The sequence below is a fragment of the Blennius ocellaris genome (assembly GCF_963422515.1).
Source record: "Blennius ocellaris genome assembly, chromosome: 17".
Classification (NCBI taxonomy): Eukaryota; Metazoa; Chordata; class Actinopteri; order Blenniiformes; family Blenniidae; genus Blennius; species Blennius ocellaris.
The window spans coordinates 17,400,872-17,416,653 of NC_137666.1; the positions used below are offsets into that span (position 1 = coordinate 17,400,872).

General features: G+C 41.8%; 2 protein-coding genes across 2 annotated transcripts in view; both read right to left on the reverse strand.

Annotated features, from left to right (window-relative positions):
- Nucleotides 1-5,965, reverse strand: part of lin52 (lin-52 DREAM MuvB core complex component) — an 11,808-nt gene extending 5,843 nt beyond the window's left edge. The window contains exons 1-5 of the mRNA XM_080512316.1: nt 5,920-5,965; nt 4,028-4,102; nt 3,912-3,949; nt 3,715-3,781; nt 3,451-3,534 (exon numbers count right to left, since the gene is read on the reverse strand). Of these exons, the coding sequence (XP_080368442.1) occupies nt 3,451-3,534; nt 3,715-3,781; nt 3,912-3,949; nt 4,028-4,102; nt 5,920-5,938 (283 nt within the window). The 5' untranslated portion in view covers nt 5,939-5,965. The remainder of the gene's footprint in view (nt 1-3,450; nt 3,535-3,714; nt 3,782-3,911; nt 3,950-4,027; nt 4,103-5,919) is intronic.
- Nucleotides 5,966-6,910: 945 nt separating this feature from the next.
- On the reverse strand, nt 6,911-15,782 carry pomt2 (protein-O-mannosyltransferase 2). Its single transcript, XM_080513135.1, has 22 exons — nt 15,768-15,782; nt 15,179-15,503; nt 14,199-14,283; nt 14,000-14,104; nt 13,744-13,852; nt 13,337-13,445; nt 12,645-12,804; nt 12,453-12,559; nt 12,281-12,363; nt 11,895-12,004; nt 11,739-11,802; nt 11,598-11,658; nt 11,437-11,515; nt 11,201-11,352; nt 11,030-11,121; nt 10,873-10,949; nt 10,719-10,790; nt 10,581-10,640; nt 10,183-10,288; nt 9,956-10,096; nt 9,251-9,362; nt 6,911-7,948 (listed from the first exon to the last, which is right to left on the reverse strand). The coding sequence occupies exons 2-22, from the start codon at nt 15,445-15,447 to the stop codon at nt 7,843-7,845; spliced, it is 2,259 nt and encodes a 752-aa protein (XP_080369261.1). The 5' UTR covers nt 15,448-15,503; nt 15,768-15,782; the 3' UTR covers nt 6,911-7,842.

Sequence of the window (15,782 nt, forward strand, 5' to 3'; positions counted from 1 at the left end):
CGGGCTGCCACAGGTGCCACAACAGGTGGTCGCAACAGCCAGGACACGCTCAAACTCTTCTTTACACTTGGTCTGCGCAAGACAATCCCGAGTTACACTGTGGGAATCGGAATCAGCAAACGAGCAGGTTGACGAGGACGGTTAAAAGACTCGAGAAGTGTCGTATCAGCTCCAGTCATGTGGAAAACATGACGACACCCCATTAAATGCTCAGTTCTTTATCAAGAAATGTTCACATATCGATGTCTAATCTTGTTTTTATTCATCTCTGGGAAAAAAAAAAAGTGATTTAATTGCAGGTAAACAATAAAAATTAAAAAGTTAGGACACCCTACCGTCCAGTCGCTAGATACACCCCCTGTGGCTGAGATAACTGACTTCAGATTGTTTTGAAGATCTTTTTAAATCACTTTGTAGACTCATAAGCTGCTACAATCGTCTTTCTGATGACCTTCTTCTGTTTAGTTTATTTGCATAATATTTTTTCAGTATTATTAAAATTTTGATTAAATATCAATGTCCAAATATGTAAAAAACAAAACAAAACAACAACAAAAACGCACCCAGTATTTAATTTCTGTCACTGAGTAAATGTTTGGCAGTTTTGTTTGTCTTTTCATCAGATCTAAGGAAAAAAAGACATGTAAACACTACCTTTTGATTCAAGTCTATTCTATTTCTATAGCGTCATATACAACACGGTCATTTCAAGACACATGTACTGAGAAAAAAACAAAAACAAATTCCACATGAGCAAGCAGAGTAGATGGAAGAAAGACAAAACAGAAAAAACCCCTGCAGAATCAGACTCAGAAGAGGAGACTTTCTGTTTTCACACCAAATATGTTGTCAGTGTCATAATCCAGCCTGGAATAAAGCTGCAGACACACAGAGTGAAAGTTGGATCTGAGTAAAGCCAAATGTTTGCATCTGACCAAAAAGCATCGACACTTTGTAAAACTTACAACACACATTCATTTCTAAAAGCGAATTTTTTTTTTTTTTACCAGTTAAATGCAACAAAGAGAAATTGTATTTTTTTTAAGTCTGTGACGCCATAGAAGATCCTATTTTGCCAGAAGTCAGAAGTGTGAGCAGTGCGAGCAGCCGCCATGTCACCAGCCGTCTCAGTCGCTCTGCCACTGGATCCCAGAGGAACACTCAGCTTTCAATTACCTCCAATAACAGCACTTATCAGAGTCCTCGGCTCTCCCCTGAGACCGTGGGCTTGATGCCCACGCTCAGCGGCCCACGACAGGGGGTATTCATCACGGGGCGGAGGAACAGCTGGGGCCTGGTGAGGAGGCACGCGTCCGGCCCCGTGGGGACCAACTGGGCCAGCATCATGCAGCCATATTGGGGGGTTGGGGGTTGGAGGGGTGGGGGGGGGGGGGGGGGGGGGGGGGGGGGTTAGGGATGGAGCAGCGGGGGAGCGTCCAGCTTAACACACATGCACTAAAAGCGAGAGCACAAAGCAGGAATCCGCTGCTCAGGTGTGCTTGTGGGCTTGAGAGAACCTGGAGCTCAGGCCCTCGCTGCAGTGGCGGGCGGGTGACTTTTCGCCGCTTGATTGTCCTCTGCCCATTAACCCGCTCCCTCTTTTAATGGTCCACATGTTGAAGGGGGAGGGGCAGTAAATCCTGTCCCCTGCCCTCGCTCTGCCATGCCTCTGCGGAGTGTGTTTATGGGCACTGAAGAGTGCACAAACATGATGAAAAAGTAGCTGAGATTTACAAGGCCTCCCCTGACAGCCAGGAAAAGGAGAAAATTAAACCAGAGAGCATTAAACAGGCACCGATTACAGGGCTGCTCTGACACCAATAATAACCATCATTGTGTCCCGTCATCTCCAGGTACATGACACGACTGCAAAAAGGGGCCCGCAGTCCCACATTTATGACAGCAAACATCTTTATATCAGCAAGATTACACGCTTATCCAGCTTTCGGAAAAATCTGGGCGGCAAGATTAAGACATAAACACAAAACATGAGCACATGCTCCTGTTCGGTCGGTTATTATTATGCATGCTGTGTCTGCTTAGATATCCATCGCTTGTCAAATTGCTGCATATCCTTAATATTGAAATCACGCGAGTTAATTTTGGTTGAATTAACAAGGATTTATATACACCGTCGCATCACTTTCTCCCCACAACAGGCATGTTACTGAAATGCAACCAACTCAAGAGAGCAAACCCTCCATGTATTTTTATTTATAGGCTCTATCCCATCGGATAGAAAAGCTTTAGGGGTGGGTACCATCACAATTCTTCATTACTTGTGTGGTTTTCCACTATAAAAATTAATACCCATTTTTCTCTTAGGGAAATATGAGCACTTAGGGACGTCTCTCTAATCCACACTCCACAAGGATTATGACAATGGGGGCTGTGTGGAATGGATTAAAAAATAGATTTTGCATCCATCAAATGCTGGGGCTTTTGTTGCAGGCGTGCCCTTATTTCTTACCTTTTCCATTTAACAAGATTGTCCGAAATCCATTATTTGAAGACCTTAAGGTCAGTTTATTTTTGCCGTTCGACCGGAGGGTTGACGTCAAATTGCAATTTTTTTGCATTTTCTATTGTGTCTCCCAACAAAACCCCAACAGCCTGTGTGAAGTCAGTGAAGAGGTTTTGAATGTGGGAGTTCAGAGCTGCTCTGAGGTCTATGCGTTCAGATGCAGAAGCAAATAGAGAAATGCTATGAGCTCCATCTAGTGGTCGCATCAGACCGATCTGGAGAGGGTTCTCATTAATCTCATCTGTGAAACATAAGACATGCAGATCAACTTCATCTCGAGTGGACAGGATCAGTAAACTAGTGCCATAATAACCTATAAATTTAAACTTGCTTTAAAGTTGTCCTTTGTTGTTGCGCAGAGTATGCACGACAAACGTGTTTCTAGTTTCACAAAAACCAAACAGTTACTACTGAAAATGACTACAATCTCCACATAAATATTATTTTAATGAAACCTTCTGGTGCAAAATACTGTGAAACGTTCAAAAACGTCTCCTAATGGTGTTGCATTATGCATGTTTTTACAAACGCACCCTCACAGCATGGCGCGGCCCACAAGCCTAATGTTTGACTTTAGATTTAGTCCTAAAAACACAATTTTAAATTAAATATGTAATAACAATCTATTGGAAAGTGCAAAACTGCCCAAAATGATGCTATATTTGTCGAATTATAGTCTAAAAACCTCTAAATAGGCTAAAATTCTCTCTGGATACCTTCTAAAAACATAGTCACAATCTTTTTTTTATTTTCTCATCCAGATGACCTCATGGTACTCGTGTCCTGTGGCCTTGTTGTTTGACACTCCTGACTTACCTGAATTACTGTTTCGTGTGTCACCTGTTCATCTTAACGTCGCTCCAGGGATCAGAAAGGAAACAAGCACATGTGCTGCGCCGCAGCGTTTGTGTCTTTGTCCTACTTACACTCCTCTGAGCCCAGCTGGTAGGCGAGATTCTGAAGTCCTTTGACCTTTTCCATCAGGTTGGCCGTGGTCAGACTCCCGAGCTCTGCAGGATGGGAGCGAGACTCATCAGGAAAACCTCAACCGCTCAACCACTCTCATCCAATTTGATCGGATTATATATATACGGCGTATACGTGTTTTTGTCCACACCTGCTCCAATATTCCTTTCTTTAATGAGCGTAGCTTCAGGTTAACACGCTGTGTGTTTGTTGTTTCCACATACCTTTCAACATTTCAATGTCTTCAGTCTCTAGTTCAGCCATCCACTTTGGTGGCGAATTTGTGATGGGCTGCGGCGCAGACACAAATAAAGTTTGAGTGGACAGCTCGTAACGGATGCACTGATCCTGCCCGTATACAACGGCCTGTTTAATTAAGCAGTTTGTAAATCAAAGCTCGCCGGAGTAAATCTCAACTCACGTTTTTACAAGATGCAGCAAATTCGGCAACTCCGGGCACTGTGTGAGAAACCGTAGCAGTAAATACAAGCAGAAGTCATTTGTGGGCCAGACAGAAGAGCAAAGAGAGGAACTCACGCTGCTCTGGCCACAAGTCTGGCGACGCTCTGTCCAACTTCTCGAAACTCAGCAGAGAGGACTCAAAATCATCACCTGTCAATCGACATACAATAAACACATTTATTATTATTGGCAAAAACAATCCAATTCCTAGTGGATTGACACTGGATTCAGAGACAGGCAGAATCAGACAATATTCTTGTAGCAGCAGTCACAGGGGAATATAGATGGTAACTCGACACCAGGCTTAGCCAACACGATGCACTCGGGTGTGCCCCCCCCAAGCAGGGAACCTGTGAGTCGTCCGTAAGGCTTCTAAATTTAGTGATGAGTCCAAACAACATGAACATGAACTGACATCCAGAAGACATGAAACCAAAGTGAGGATATAATAATTCAAAATGATCAAGAAAGAAATGTACAACATAATCTAATTTTGACCTTCTTGCTGTGGGGCGAGAGTGCTCACCACTGCTCCACCGTGCCGCTTATATAACTGTTTCTCACCAAGGAAAATCAATGTTTCTTAATGATGTCTAAATATCAAAACTGAGCTGAAAATAATCTTGTGAGTCTTGTGATAGAGATAGGATTTTCAATAAATACAGATCCTGAAGAAGACATTTATGTCTTTGATTCGAACTTCCAAATAACTCTTTTCAGCAGCGGGTAGCATTTCAGCTTCACACTAACAATGTCATGGGTGCAAATACTGGCTGGGACTTTCTTTGTGGAGGTTCCATGTTCTTCCAGTGTGTGCACGGCTTTCCTCCGGGTACTCCGGTTTCCTCCCACTGTCAAAAAACTGTATTTTACACCAGAAGGTTTCATTAAAATTGACTATAGGTGAGATTGTAGTAATTTTCTGGAATAATTGTTTGGTTTTTGGGAAAATATCAACAATTCTATCATGTACACTCTGCGCCAGAAGAAGGGAAAACTTCAAAGTATAAATATGAAGGACGTTATGGTACGGTTTTATGGGTCTGGATCGCTTAAGAAGGATTGGGCTGGATGTTGCTCCTGAATTAAAATGGGTTTGACACCCCTGGACTAAAAAAAACAATGAATCACTCACATCGAAGTCCAACTTAAGGTAACTGACTGACTGTGGGTTGAAATCAGAGCACGATGAAAATAACCATGAATATTCAGAAAGAACAGAAAGAACCCATGTTTTTCTCACTGTGAGGTGAGAGAGACAACCACTACACCACTGAGTAGCCCTTATAAGACAAGTTTGCTTTATTTATGACAATAAAGGCTTTAAATAGTTCTCTGAAGTATGACAATCACGAGTGTTCTAATTTTATGCAAATCAGATGCATGGGTGAAGCAGAATGTAAGATTAGAGAACTCACTCTGACATTAAAACATAACAGTATAATAACACCATATGACTGTGTCACAGATTTAGCATGACTGGGAGTAGGTTGATCAATCTGTACTAACTGAAAGGGTGTATATTAATAACATATATGTGTGTCGGTCATAAACGCGTTAGACCATCGATGATGAAGAACACAGCAAATCTTATGTGGAGATGCTTTAGTCCGTAATTTCCTTGAGCAAACCCCTTCTGAGAGAAGGTATTAAATGTATTATTGGTCGGCACACAGATGGATGTCAGTGTTTGAGGATGTTTCAGGCTGTGCCGCAGGTTGAACCCTGCGGTCTCCTCAGCTGTCTGCACTGTGGACACAACACAACACAACACAGGGGCGAGGGAGGAGGGCTGGAGCCTCCCGAAAAACACCCACAAACAGCCGCAGTACAGCTCCAACGGACACATCCCGTGGCCTCCCGGCGTTGCGCTAATGCACCGCTGTGTACGTTATCGATGTAGTCCGCCTCCGGCACACAATTCATAGTTTATACACGGCGGAGCAGCGTAAGGAATTAGAATTTACCTCCATTTGGAGACGCCATCTTCAGAATGATCACGTGATCCACGACAGCCAACCGCAGCAATTCACGCATGTCCGTGTAGTTCTCAAACGCGCCGCTGGAGGCCTCTGTTCCCAACTGACATCAGAACTGGCGAGTAATAATAATAATAATAATAATAGGAAGAAGAAGAATGTTCACGATAATGACAAAAATAGTAATAATTTGAAGGGAAGACGTATCACATGTTTTTTCAAGAATATTTCTCGTAGTAAAAAAAATCAATGTATATTTTTATTTTATTCAATAGAAATAAAATATGAACATTATTGCTGTCATGGGCTTTCCATGACTCGATTATTATTCAACATATATGAAAAAATAAGTTGATCTGGTGCTACTAGTTAGTTTTTTGTTATTAAACGGTAATAAGTTGATTAGATAAGCTCAGTCTAATCAAATTTGCATTTAAATTCACATTGTTCCAGCAGCGAGTTGACAATAATAAAAAAAAGTAGCAAAAGAATGTGATCTATAATAATAATAATAATTAAAAACAATAACAGTAATATAAAATATAATAATATATTTGAACTGAACCGACATAATTTGAGAAACGAATGTGCTAGTTTTGTGTTCTTCCGGAAAGCTAAATTAGCCAACATTGAGAGGACTGTGCCAGCAGTGGGCACCAGCTTTAGGTACAGATCCCAGGTTTAAGGAAATTATGCACTTGAAGATTCTGAAACTTCATTGAAAATGCACATATAAGATTGGAACACTTCCTATTAATGTGTGGAGAAACATCAATAGGAATGTTTTCTAACATTTTTTGGTACCTCCAATGTCTTCACCCAAACGGTGAAGTGCATGTGGTACGAAAAAACAACAACACAAGAGTACAAGAATATCAGTTTATTGATCGCACTGAAATGTAAACACTAAGACAAGGAGTGTTGGACAGTGAAAAGAAAAGCCAGTAAGAGCTAAATTCACGAAATAGACCTGGACAATGACACATAAGAATACAGTCAGACAGTCTGTGCCTTTTAAATCTGACATCCAGGGACATTTAGCATAGAAAGACTCACTTTCTTTAGATGCTTTAAGGCACGTTAGCTCATTCTGATGGAATACAGTACACGCTACATCCAGGATGAAACTTATGTTAAGAATTAAGGTTTCTGGGTGATTCTTAGTCCTCTTCTTTATTCTGGCTCTCGCGTGCAGGGGCTCAGGTCCACTTTTGTGTAACACTCTATATTTGACAACACATTGTGAAAATACTCTGGCATAAATACCTGGAACAAGTAAAGATGCAGCTGTGAAAACTACTTGTACTACTGTAGTAGAAAATAACTTGTACATGCATGTATTTTGAGTGTGCATTTCCATTTGTGTGTATTTCTATGTTGCGAACATTGCTAGTGCACCGAGTCAGTGTGTATAATCTGTTTCATGTGTGTGTGACTTAAAGTACCTGTAAATGTCTTTGTCTTCACCTCTGCTTCAGACAGACCTCTCACTCAGCCGGTGTTTTGCAGGTTTAAGAGAACTTTGCACAATATTGCGGGTTTTTTTGCCCTCTGTATAGACTGGCAGGTTCAATCTTGTAAAGATTAAGTAAGCATCGTGGACATAAAGAGCAGATATCCAGTTGGAGGCTCACCTGGGACATTTAAAGGTCCTTGTAGTTTCTACACATTCAATGTATAGAAACGGTATCACACATATACAAATCTCTCTCACACACACACGCACGCACGCACGCACGCACGCACACACGCACACACGCACACACACACAAATCCTCTACTCATACACATCAGTACTTTTGCTAGCACAATAGCTCTATAAATAGCTCGACAGTGAAAAGTTCATGAAATGTTTGATTCAAGTCTCTAATACCGGTGCACATCTTAAATGTTGTCTTCATGCAGAGCGGACTAGAACTCCCAGGACTCCATCCACTTCAGTCCAGCCATGGTGCTGCCTGGCTCGTGGGACAGAGGACCCGTCATGCCGTAGGAGAGTGGGTGAAACAGGTAGAAACTGACAATAGAGAGAATGGTGAAATGGAAGACAGTGTTTTAAAAAGGATTGAAAAGAGACTTTTAAGACTGAGTCATTTGGACTATTTGACAATATTCATTTGCAGCAAAAAATACAAAGAAATCAGTTTATTTTCTGCTTGTTTATGGGAGTTATGTTGCTTTCCAGCTGCCTCAGTGCTCGAGAGCTCCTCATCGCAGCATTACAAGTCAAAGTCAAAGATACGGAAAGAGGTGTGGTTATGAGGTTTTGAACATTGTTCTTACTGTCAAAGTAACAAAAATACACTGTCACATGTTTTTCTCTCACTTTGGAAATATTGAACTCTCGGTCCTCAAATCAGACCCTTTTAATATTTTCTACATTGCAATGCCAAAAAATAAATAAATTGGGATTTCAAAGTCATCAGATAACTGGACAGCAGATTAAGATCAAAACAACTCATGCTTGTTTGTTTAATATGGAGCTACAACACAGAGAAATGGTTTGGCTTCCTCTAAACCCTGCTTTTAAAGCAGAATGACGTTTAAAATGAAGATAAATGACAAATAATGATAACACTTTCAATCCTCACATTCTATTTACAGGAGAGCAAAAGAGACTTAAATCCAAATATGTCGCTGAATCATTTCTCAATGCTACTTCTCATTACATCCATAATTCACCCCACAGCAGAGATATTCAACAGCATTTTGGAAAAATCAGCAGAAAATAATTAACCACAGTTCTGCTAAGTGATATTTCATCAAAATATCAGTGTATCACTTCCCATTAGTTTATTAAATGACGAATTCCTGGATCCAGCTTCATGTGTATGAATGTTTTGTTCCTTCGGTCTGAGGAATTTAAATGAATTCTGATTGTTTGCAGACTGTTGATCGTGGTAAAGGAAGGCATTTTAGTGGAAAACCAGTGTGAAATATTTCACCACTTTGGAATTTAAAATGCTGAACAGATGATTTCTTCGTTGTAGAGTTGATTACTGTGCAGGAGATTTCCAGGACTGTTCTGGAGGCAAACATTGCACCAGATTTACGATTGATACAGATTTATTGATACATCTGAAGTTGTTTATTTCAGGTCAAATAGAGCTCATTAAAAGTGAACATCTTGTAAAATGTAATCACATTTTTTTCATACTAAAGTGAAGAAAAATGTGTCATAATTTCCTTGTTCTGCTTTGGCTCTACTGAGATCAACCTGGGCTGTTAAGGTTGAGTAGACGGAAACTAAACAGACCCTTTGTCATTGTTTAACTCAATATATTGTATCAGGAATGCGTGACAGTGTAAGTAAGCCCACCTGTAAAGGACACTGAGCAGAAGCACGGTCTGGCTCACTCTCTGCAGCCGGTCGCAGAACGGCAGGCGGAGGAGCAGGTCCGCATTTTTCAACAGGACGTCCAACGTGATTCCTTCAGCAAACAAACAAATGATTGATCCTCCTTTCTTTTTTGTCACACTTTTGCTTCAGATCAAGATTCACTCCCGTGCAAAAGTTTTGAGGCGGTGGAATAGAAGAAGGAAGGAGTCCAATTGGCCTCAAATATAAAACAAGTGCTAAAGAAGAACAAGGCGTCCTGGAAGTGATTGTCTGTGTGGGATTACATGAAGAGTCTGGAAGATCTAAGCCAGATTGTTCCTACCAAAAACTGCTGATACGAACTAAAGCCGCTTCAGTGGAATAAAATAGAAATAGTTTATTAATGCCAGAGGGAAACTCTGGGTGTTCACAACTCATGTTGATCCCTCTCATGATAATTCACTTTACAATTTGTATCAAGAGATGAAAATACACTATTAACATATAAACCCCCCAAAACTACAGTTTATTCACATTTAGGCTAATTTACAATTTATATCATCCCTCCACTTAAGCAAGGAACAAGTATGCTATTGCCACTTCTGCATAACTAACATTTACGTCTAATGTCAGACTTAAACCTCACGGTTTGAAAACGGCTGTTCGTTATATTGGCAAAGCACAAAGTGCAGTGAGGTGTGGTACCTGTGAGCATGCTGCTGAAGAGCATCGCAGGGAAGTAGTGATGATAGTAGAGAACTCGTCCCATAGTGTAGAAAGGTGCATAGTGTAGCAGCCAGCCCAGGAACAACAGACCTCCTCCCCTCATAAGCACAGAGGAATGCTCTGAAACACACGAAGAAGCACAAAATAAAAGCCTTTGAATTGTAGCTGGAGCCATGTGCAGTAAGGCCGTATTTCAGCAGTCGCACCTCGTCTTCTTGGGGTTAATGTGAAACCTCTTTGGATGGCGACGGACGCCACGGACACCATGATGAGGTACAAGCCCAAACTGGCCAGATTCAGCCACCAGACCACCTTGAATGACAGCATTTCCATCAAGGTCATTAGTTAGAGACTCATGAAATTCATAAACTCAGGTCTGACAGGAAGTAGAATGTGGAAAGGATCATGCTCTCACAACTTTTTATCTGCATTTCTATTGGTTGTCAGTCGCTGTAGGTGTTTGCAACAGTGATTTCTATTTTTATTTCCTGTTAGATTATCTCAGTTCACCTTGTGAACTCTTCACACTGTTCAAATTCAGACCACAGTTTTTAGCTATATTCTCCTATATGTTCTGCTTTTCACTGCGTCACGGTGTACTTACAGGATTTCCCAGCAAGTAAACACGATACTCCGTCTCATTCACTCCTGAAAATCTCAGTCCCTGCAAAGAATCAGCCAATTACATTGGTAATTAAAAGTAGCAATGCATCGAAATTGAGTTTCACAAAAGTAAACCCACCTGGTAGTTGATGGGCCAGTGCCACGGCTTGGAGTTCATCTCATTGTCTTTGGGTTTCAAGCCACTATTACCCTTTAAAGAGTCATTCAGATGAATAAATGATCAAAATTCGGCTCAGATTAAAAGGCATCTTCACTACTTTATAGTTACTCACTCTGATCATAACAATGTGCGACTCCACTAGTATCTCCAGAAAATGTGGCTTCAGCACAGACAGGCTGATGTTGGGCACTGCACAGGTAAACGCAGCGTGTTAGCTCACGCTCCAGATTCAACGACTGTTAACAGGAAGAGGAATGTGACGACCATACGTTTGGGATTGATGTGATCCTCGATGTTCCACTGAGAGCTCGGCGTCTCCTTCAGGTAGGGACTGCAGGTCACTTCGACCTGCTCCCAGCCCCTGGACACAAACAAACATCCATGTGTTTTCACTCCTCAGGCACAGAACAAATCTGTGACGGAAATGAAGAGGCTTTTACCACTTCGGAAGGGTTTTGCCAGAAGAGTAAAGCACGCAGCCGGTGGCTCGATGTAAAAAGCGGACTTTGCTCCGCAGCACCTTCACCAGGTCGCCCTTCTTGCCGCCACACACCTCCACCTGCCACAAGTCGTTTGCGTCGCCTGTGCCGTTCTATGAAGAGGAAAATAAGATTATCAGCAGGAGGGGGTTATTATTGACGTTTCTAACGTAGATACTTATAACAAGTGCACCTACAATCCCATATCCTGTAACCTGGAAGTGCTTCCTGGTCAGAGGAGCTTCATGGAGGTGACTGTGAAGGTTACGTGTTGTTCTGGACAAGAATACAGGTGAAAATCAGTGAATGGTTTTAAACTTGGACATTATTATTAATTTCTGTGCAGTAGTGTGATTACTCTTTATGCTCCAGCCGGATAATGTCACCATGTCGAACCAAATCAGGACTCTCGGTCTGAGCTGCAAAGAAGCAGATACACACAATGAGATCGTATAGCAACACGACGCGACGTCACAGCAAGTGAAGCAGCATTGCTCACAGTTATTATCTTGTCTGTTAACCAGCCACAGGTTGTTGTAGTCTTTATGGAGGTACGCTGTCACCTGTGAGCACACATTCGAGAAGACGTCTACTTTCACCAAAGAAATGTCGCACAGATTACGTAAATATTTGCTACATGTCGGCGTAGCTTGACCTGCTGCTGCTTTGCTCCCACTCCTTCGGGGTATAAGTGCCAGTGAGAGTGCAGGTAGCCTCCAGCGATACGCAGGTTTTTCACTGTGATGGTGGAGCCGTACGCCAGATCTGCATGAGGAAAGCAAGGAGATGAAAGGGCTTCTTGAAGGAAGCGAGGCAAAAAAAACCCCGTTAACACTGGGGATAAAGGGTCTGGTTTAAAATAAAATTCAGTCATGTTGCTGATTGGAGAGAGTGAAATGTAAGCAGTGGTGGCAGCCCATCGGTCTTCACACACACGAGGAACGTCTGCGTTCCTCTTTGACCTCTTTTTCCACCTTGGTTTTTACTGTTTTCGTAAACACAGCTGTGGTAACATTTGGTTTGATTTAGACGGGGACTCACACTCGGGCATGGACGCGTTGTGTAGGTTGTTCCCGATCAGGCGGGACTGGAAGGCCGAGCTGAAGAAACCGTCTCCTGGTCCGCTGGCGAGAGGAAACAACTGTGACTAATCAAACGCTGACACGGCGGATGATGTGATCCTGCCAGTCCAGCTACAAACACACACTCCTACCTTTTGTTCAGCACCACGAAGTGAACTGCAAATATTGTAACATAAAGAAAGAGAGGAACCACGATGAGTCCAAACACCCGAGCCAGGAAATGAGCTGCGATGTCCATCTGCTGGCGGAAAAGATGATTAGGAAACTGCGACTGTGGTTTTTCTACACGTTCAGATTATCATTAGAAATATGCTGCCGTTTACCAGAGAGAGACTCAGATCTCCCAGAAGCCTCCAGAGGTCCCCAACGGTGTTCAGACCCACCAGCAGGATGACAAACAGACCCACAAACTTCACCCCCAAAGCTCCAGCAAGGCTTACGCCAGTCAGTACCAGCCAGAGCCACCAGGGGGAAGAGAAGGGTCTAAAATCAGAAGACAATCCCGATTATTATGCGTGTTTGCATTTTCAAGAGACTACTAAGTGCAAATACAAAAATCATATGTGGGACCTATGATTTTTTTCCCCCTTCTCTTTCCTCCACTGATTGGAGCACATGTACTGAAAAAGCACATCAAAATTCGGGAATAGTGTGCTATGACATTTGTCAACAATTTGCAAAAACTTTTCCGCAAAAAAAACAAAACGTTGGAAAATTGGCCAGTCAAAGCAGATGGGATTTTGCTGATAATGGGAGGACATATACAAAAAGCACATCAAAATGTGCAGATGAATTTGAGAATAATGTACTATTCTGAGAAAAAAATAAATAAACAACGAGAAAAATATGCCCTAGAAAGCAACGTTTGGTGAAAATACAGTGAAAATCAAATAACTGACTAAATCTTGACTGGTTAATTGAATAATTCGGGAAATGAAATATTGAATTCGAATCAACTTAGTGACACACTTTGAGACAAGACAAACGCACAGAGATGGGAGTTGTTGTGTCCTACCTGTGTTTCTGCTGGTTGAACATGACGGTGCTCAGCACTGCAGCCATGATGAAGAACATGAGCACAGGGTCCAACAGGATGTACTGCGAGATGGTGATGCAGCCAGTGTCTGTCAGGAAGGTCACGTCAACAAAGCTCAGTGATCACAAACAGCGTCATCCAATATGACCCTACGTAAAGTGGATTTGAATTTGGATTGAATCTTGATGTTATTTAGAACAACATTTTGGGAATTTGAACAGTATATTTTTCTACAGATTATGTAAAGAGTTATCAGAATTGCCCTGGTTTATAAATTAGACAATGGGAAGAATTAATATGAAAAACATGTTTTACATGATGTAGCTACTAATCCTAAAATCAAATGTTTCTGCATATATGTTTTTCATCCAGGGATGTTTACTCACCAAATATGAGGAGGATGGCCGTAATGAGAGCAGCAGTGGAAGACCGAGAAAGCTCCAGTACGATGAGGTAGGAAAAAATTGGGAGGAAGGAGCCCAACACTGCACAAAACTGCAAGAAAAAACAAAACAAAACACGAAGACAGCTTCAAAATGTGTTGTTCCCCTACAGTTAGGGCATGTGACTGCAGTTTGGAACCAAGACTCAATGTATGAATACAAATAGAATTCGTAATCGGTTATTTGAAGAGAAACTCACCCCTCTCATCCCCCAGTAGTTGTGCTGTTCGTACTTGTCTCCTGGCTTTGTAAAAGGAAACGTGCCATCATAGCCAGTCAAGTGGCCAGCAAGACCTATCAGCATCTGCAAGACAGTGACGTACATCCATAACAATTGTACCTAAAAAAGCTTTAAAAAAAAAAAGAGAGTTAACGTGAAAGAGGCTTCGCGAGCTCACTTTTCCAAGAGGTGGATGGACATCAAAAAAGAAGGTCCTGTTGATGTAGTAGCTTCCCATCTTTCCAAAGTGTGTCTCATCCCAACTGAAACACCAAAACAAGTCATTATGTGGAGACGCAGTTCCAGCAGTTCCAGCAGAGAATTAGACATTTTTCAACATGGTGAAAGTCAATGCCATCAACTGGGGCCAAGATCCAATTCCTGAATGGGTTTGTTTTCATGCACTCAAACTATGTTTAGCAGTCCCTACCTGATCATGAGACGTCACACGAACATGCCTAGAGTTCACCCAAATTGCATGTGCATATCCATAAATTAGATTCATGGAACTTACTCGCGGCCAACATATGAAACATTCAAGCATTTTCATTCTAAATGCTTTTGGTTTACTGCAAATCCCTTGGATGTTTAAAAAAAAAAATTGTTTTAATGTTGTTATTATGTTTTTAATTGTCTTTTAGCATTGACATTAGGTACAGTGACCCTGGGTGTCCTGAAAGGTAGGACAGGACAGACTAGAAGTTATGAGAAGAGTCACACCTGAAGTGAGGAGCAGGTTTTTATTTCAAGTAAAATGAAATAGAGTGTAAATTTAAAGCAAGGGTGTCAAACATAAGGCCTTTGAGCTAAAACGGGCCGGCGAGAGGCTCCAATCCGGCCCAACAAACCACCTAACGAATTGTGAAAATATCAAGGAAAACACTGATTTATCTGTGATGATCTCCGGTGATGCTGCCATGATAAACATTCACAATAAAACAGCTTGAGGAGAAGATTTTCTGTCATTTTGCACCAAAATGCATGCGCCACAACAAACAAAAACATTAAAGGTTAAATGTAAAGGTCACTATGCCACTATTCAGCTGGTCCAGCCCAATCAGGAAGACATTTGGCTGAACTACGATGTGTCTGACACCCTTGGTTGACAGAGACTTTGCAGAGTTTTACAAACCGGCCTGTAAAAAGAGATTTACTCACCACACGTGTGCAGGTTCTGTTATCTTGTAGAGGCGTGTAGAGAAAGACAAACCCACCACCAACATCAGCAGCATCTTACTGGAGGACTCATTACTCTGTCTGTCAGGTATCTGACTCGATGAGCCATTTGAGGACAGACTGTCACCTCCTGAGACATTTCCACAAGTTTGTCTGTTGTTGTCTTGAGTGGATGGAGGTCTTCTCCTGTTTCGTATTGCTGAAGTGTCTCCTGTTTGGTTCCACTGTAGGCTGCATTCTTCCTTTGCCATGAGAACTTTCAATCCGAGCTAATGTTGACCGCCCAGGGTGAATAAGTCTAAATAGCCTTGACAAAGATAAACAGCGTTAATACTGCTTAATAAAACAGGTGCTGCTGACTGTGGATGTCACGCCTCTCCTGCTCATCATTTCAGTAACATTATTGCCAAACTCTTAAGGAATTCCTATCAATCCTTCCTTTCTCCTTGCACATAACTTTGCAACATGTGTCCGGTTGTCCAGTGGCTGCATTCAAAACAACATTAGGTTGCAGACAGGAGCTTGTTTTCCCTCTGAAACTGTTTTATTATGAACATTAAACAGAACATACCCTGCACCGTCCATC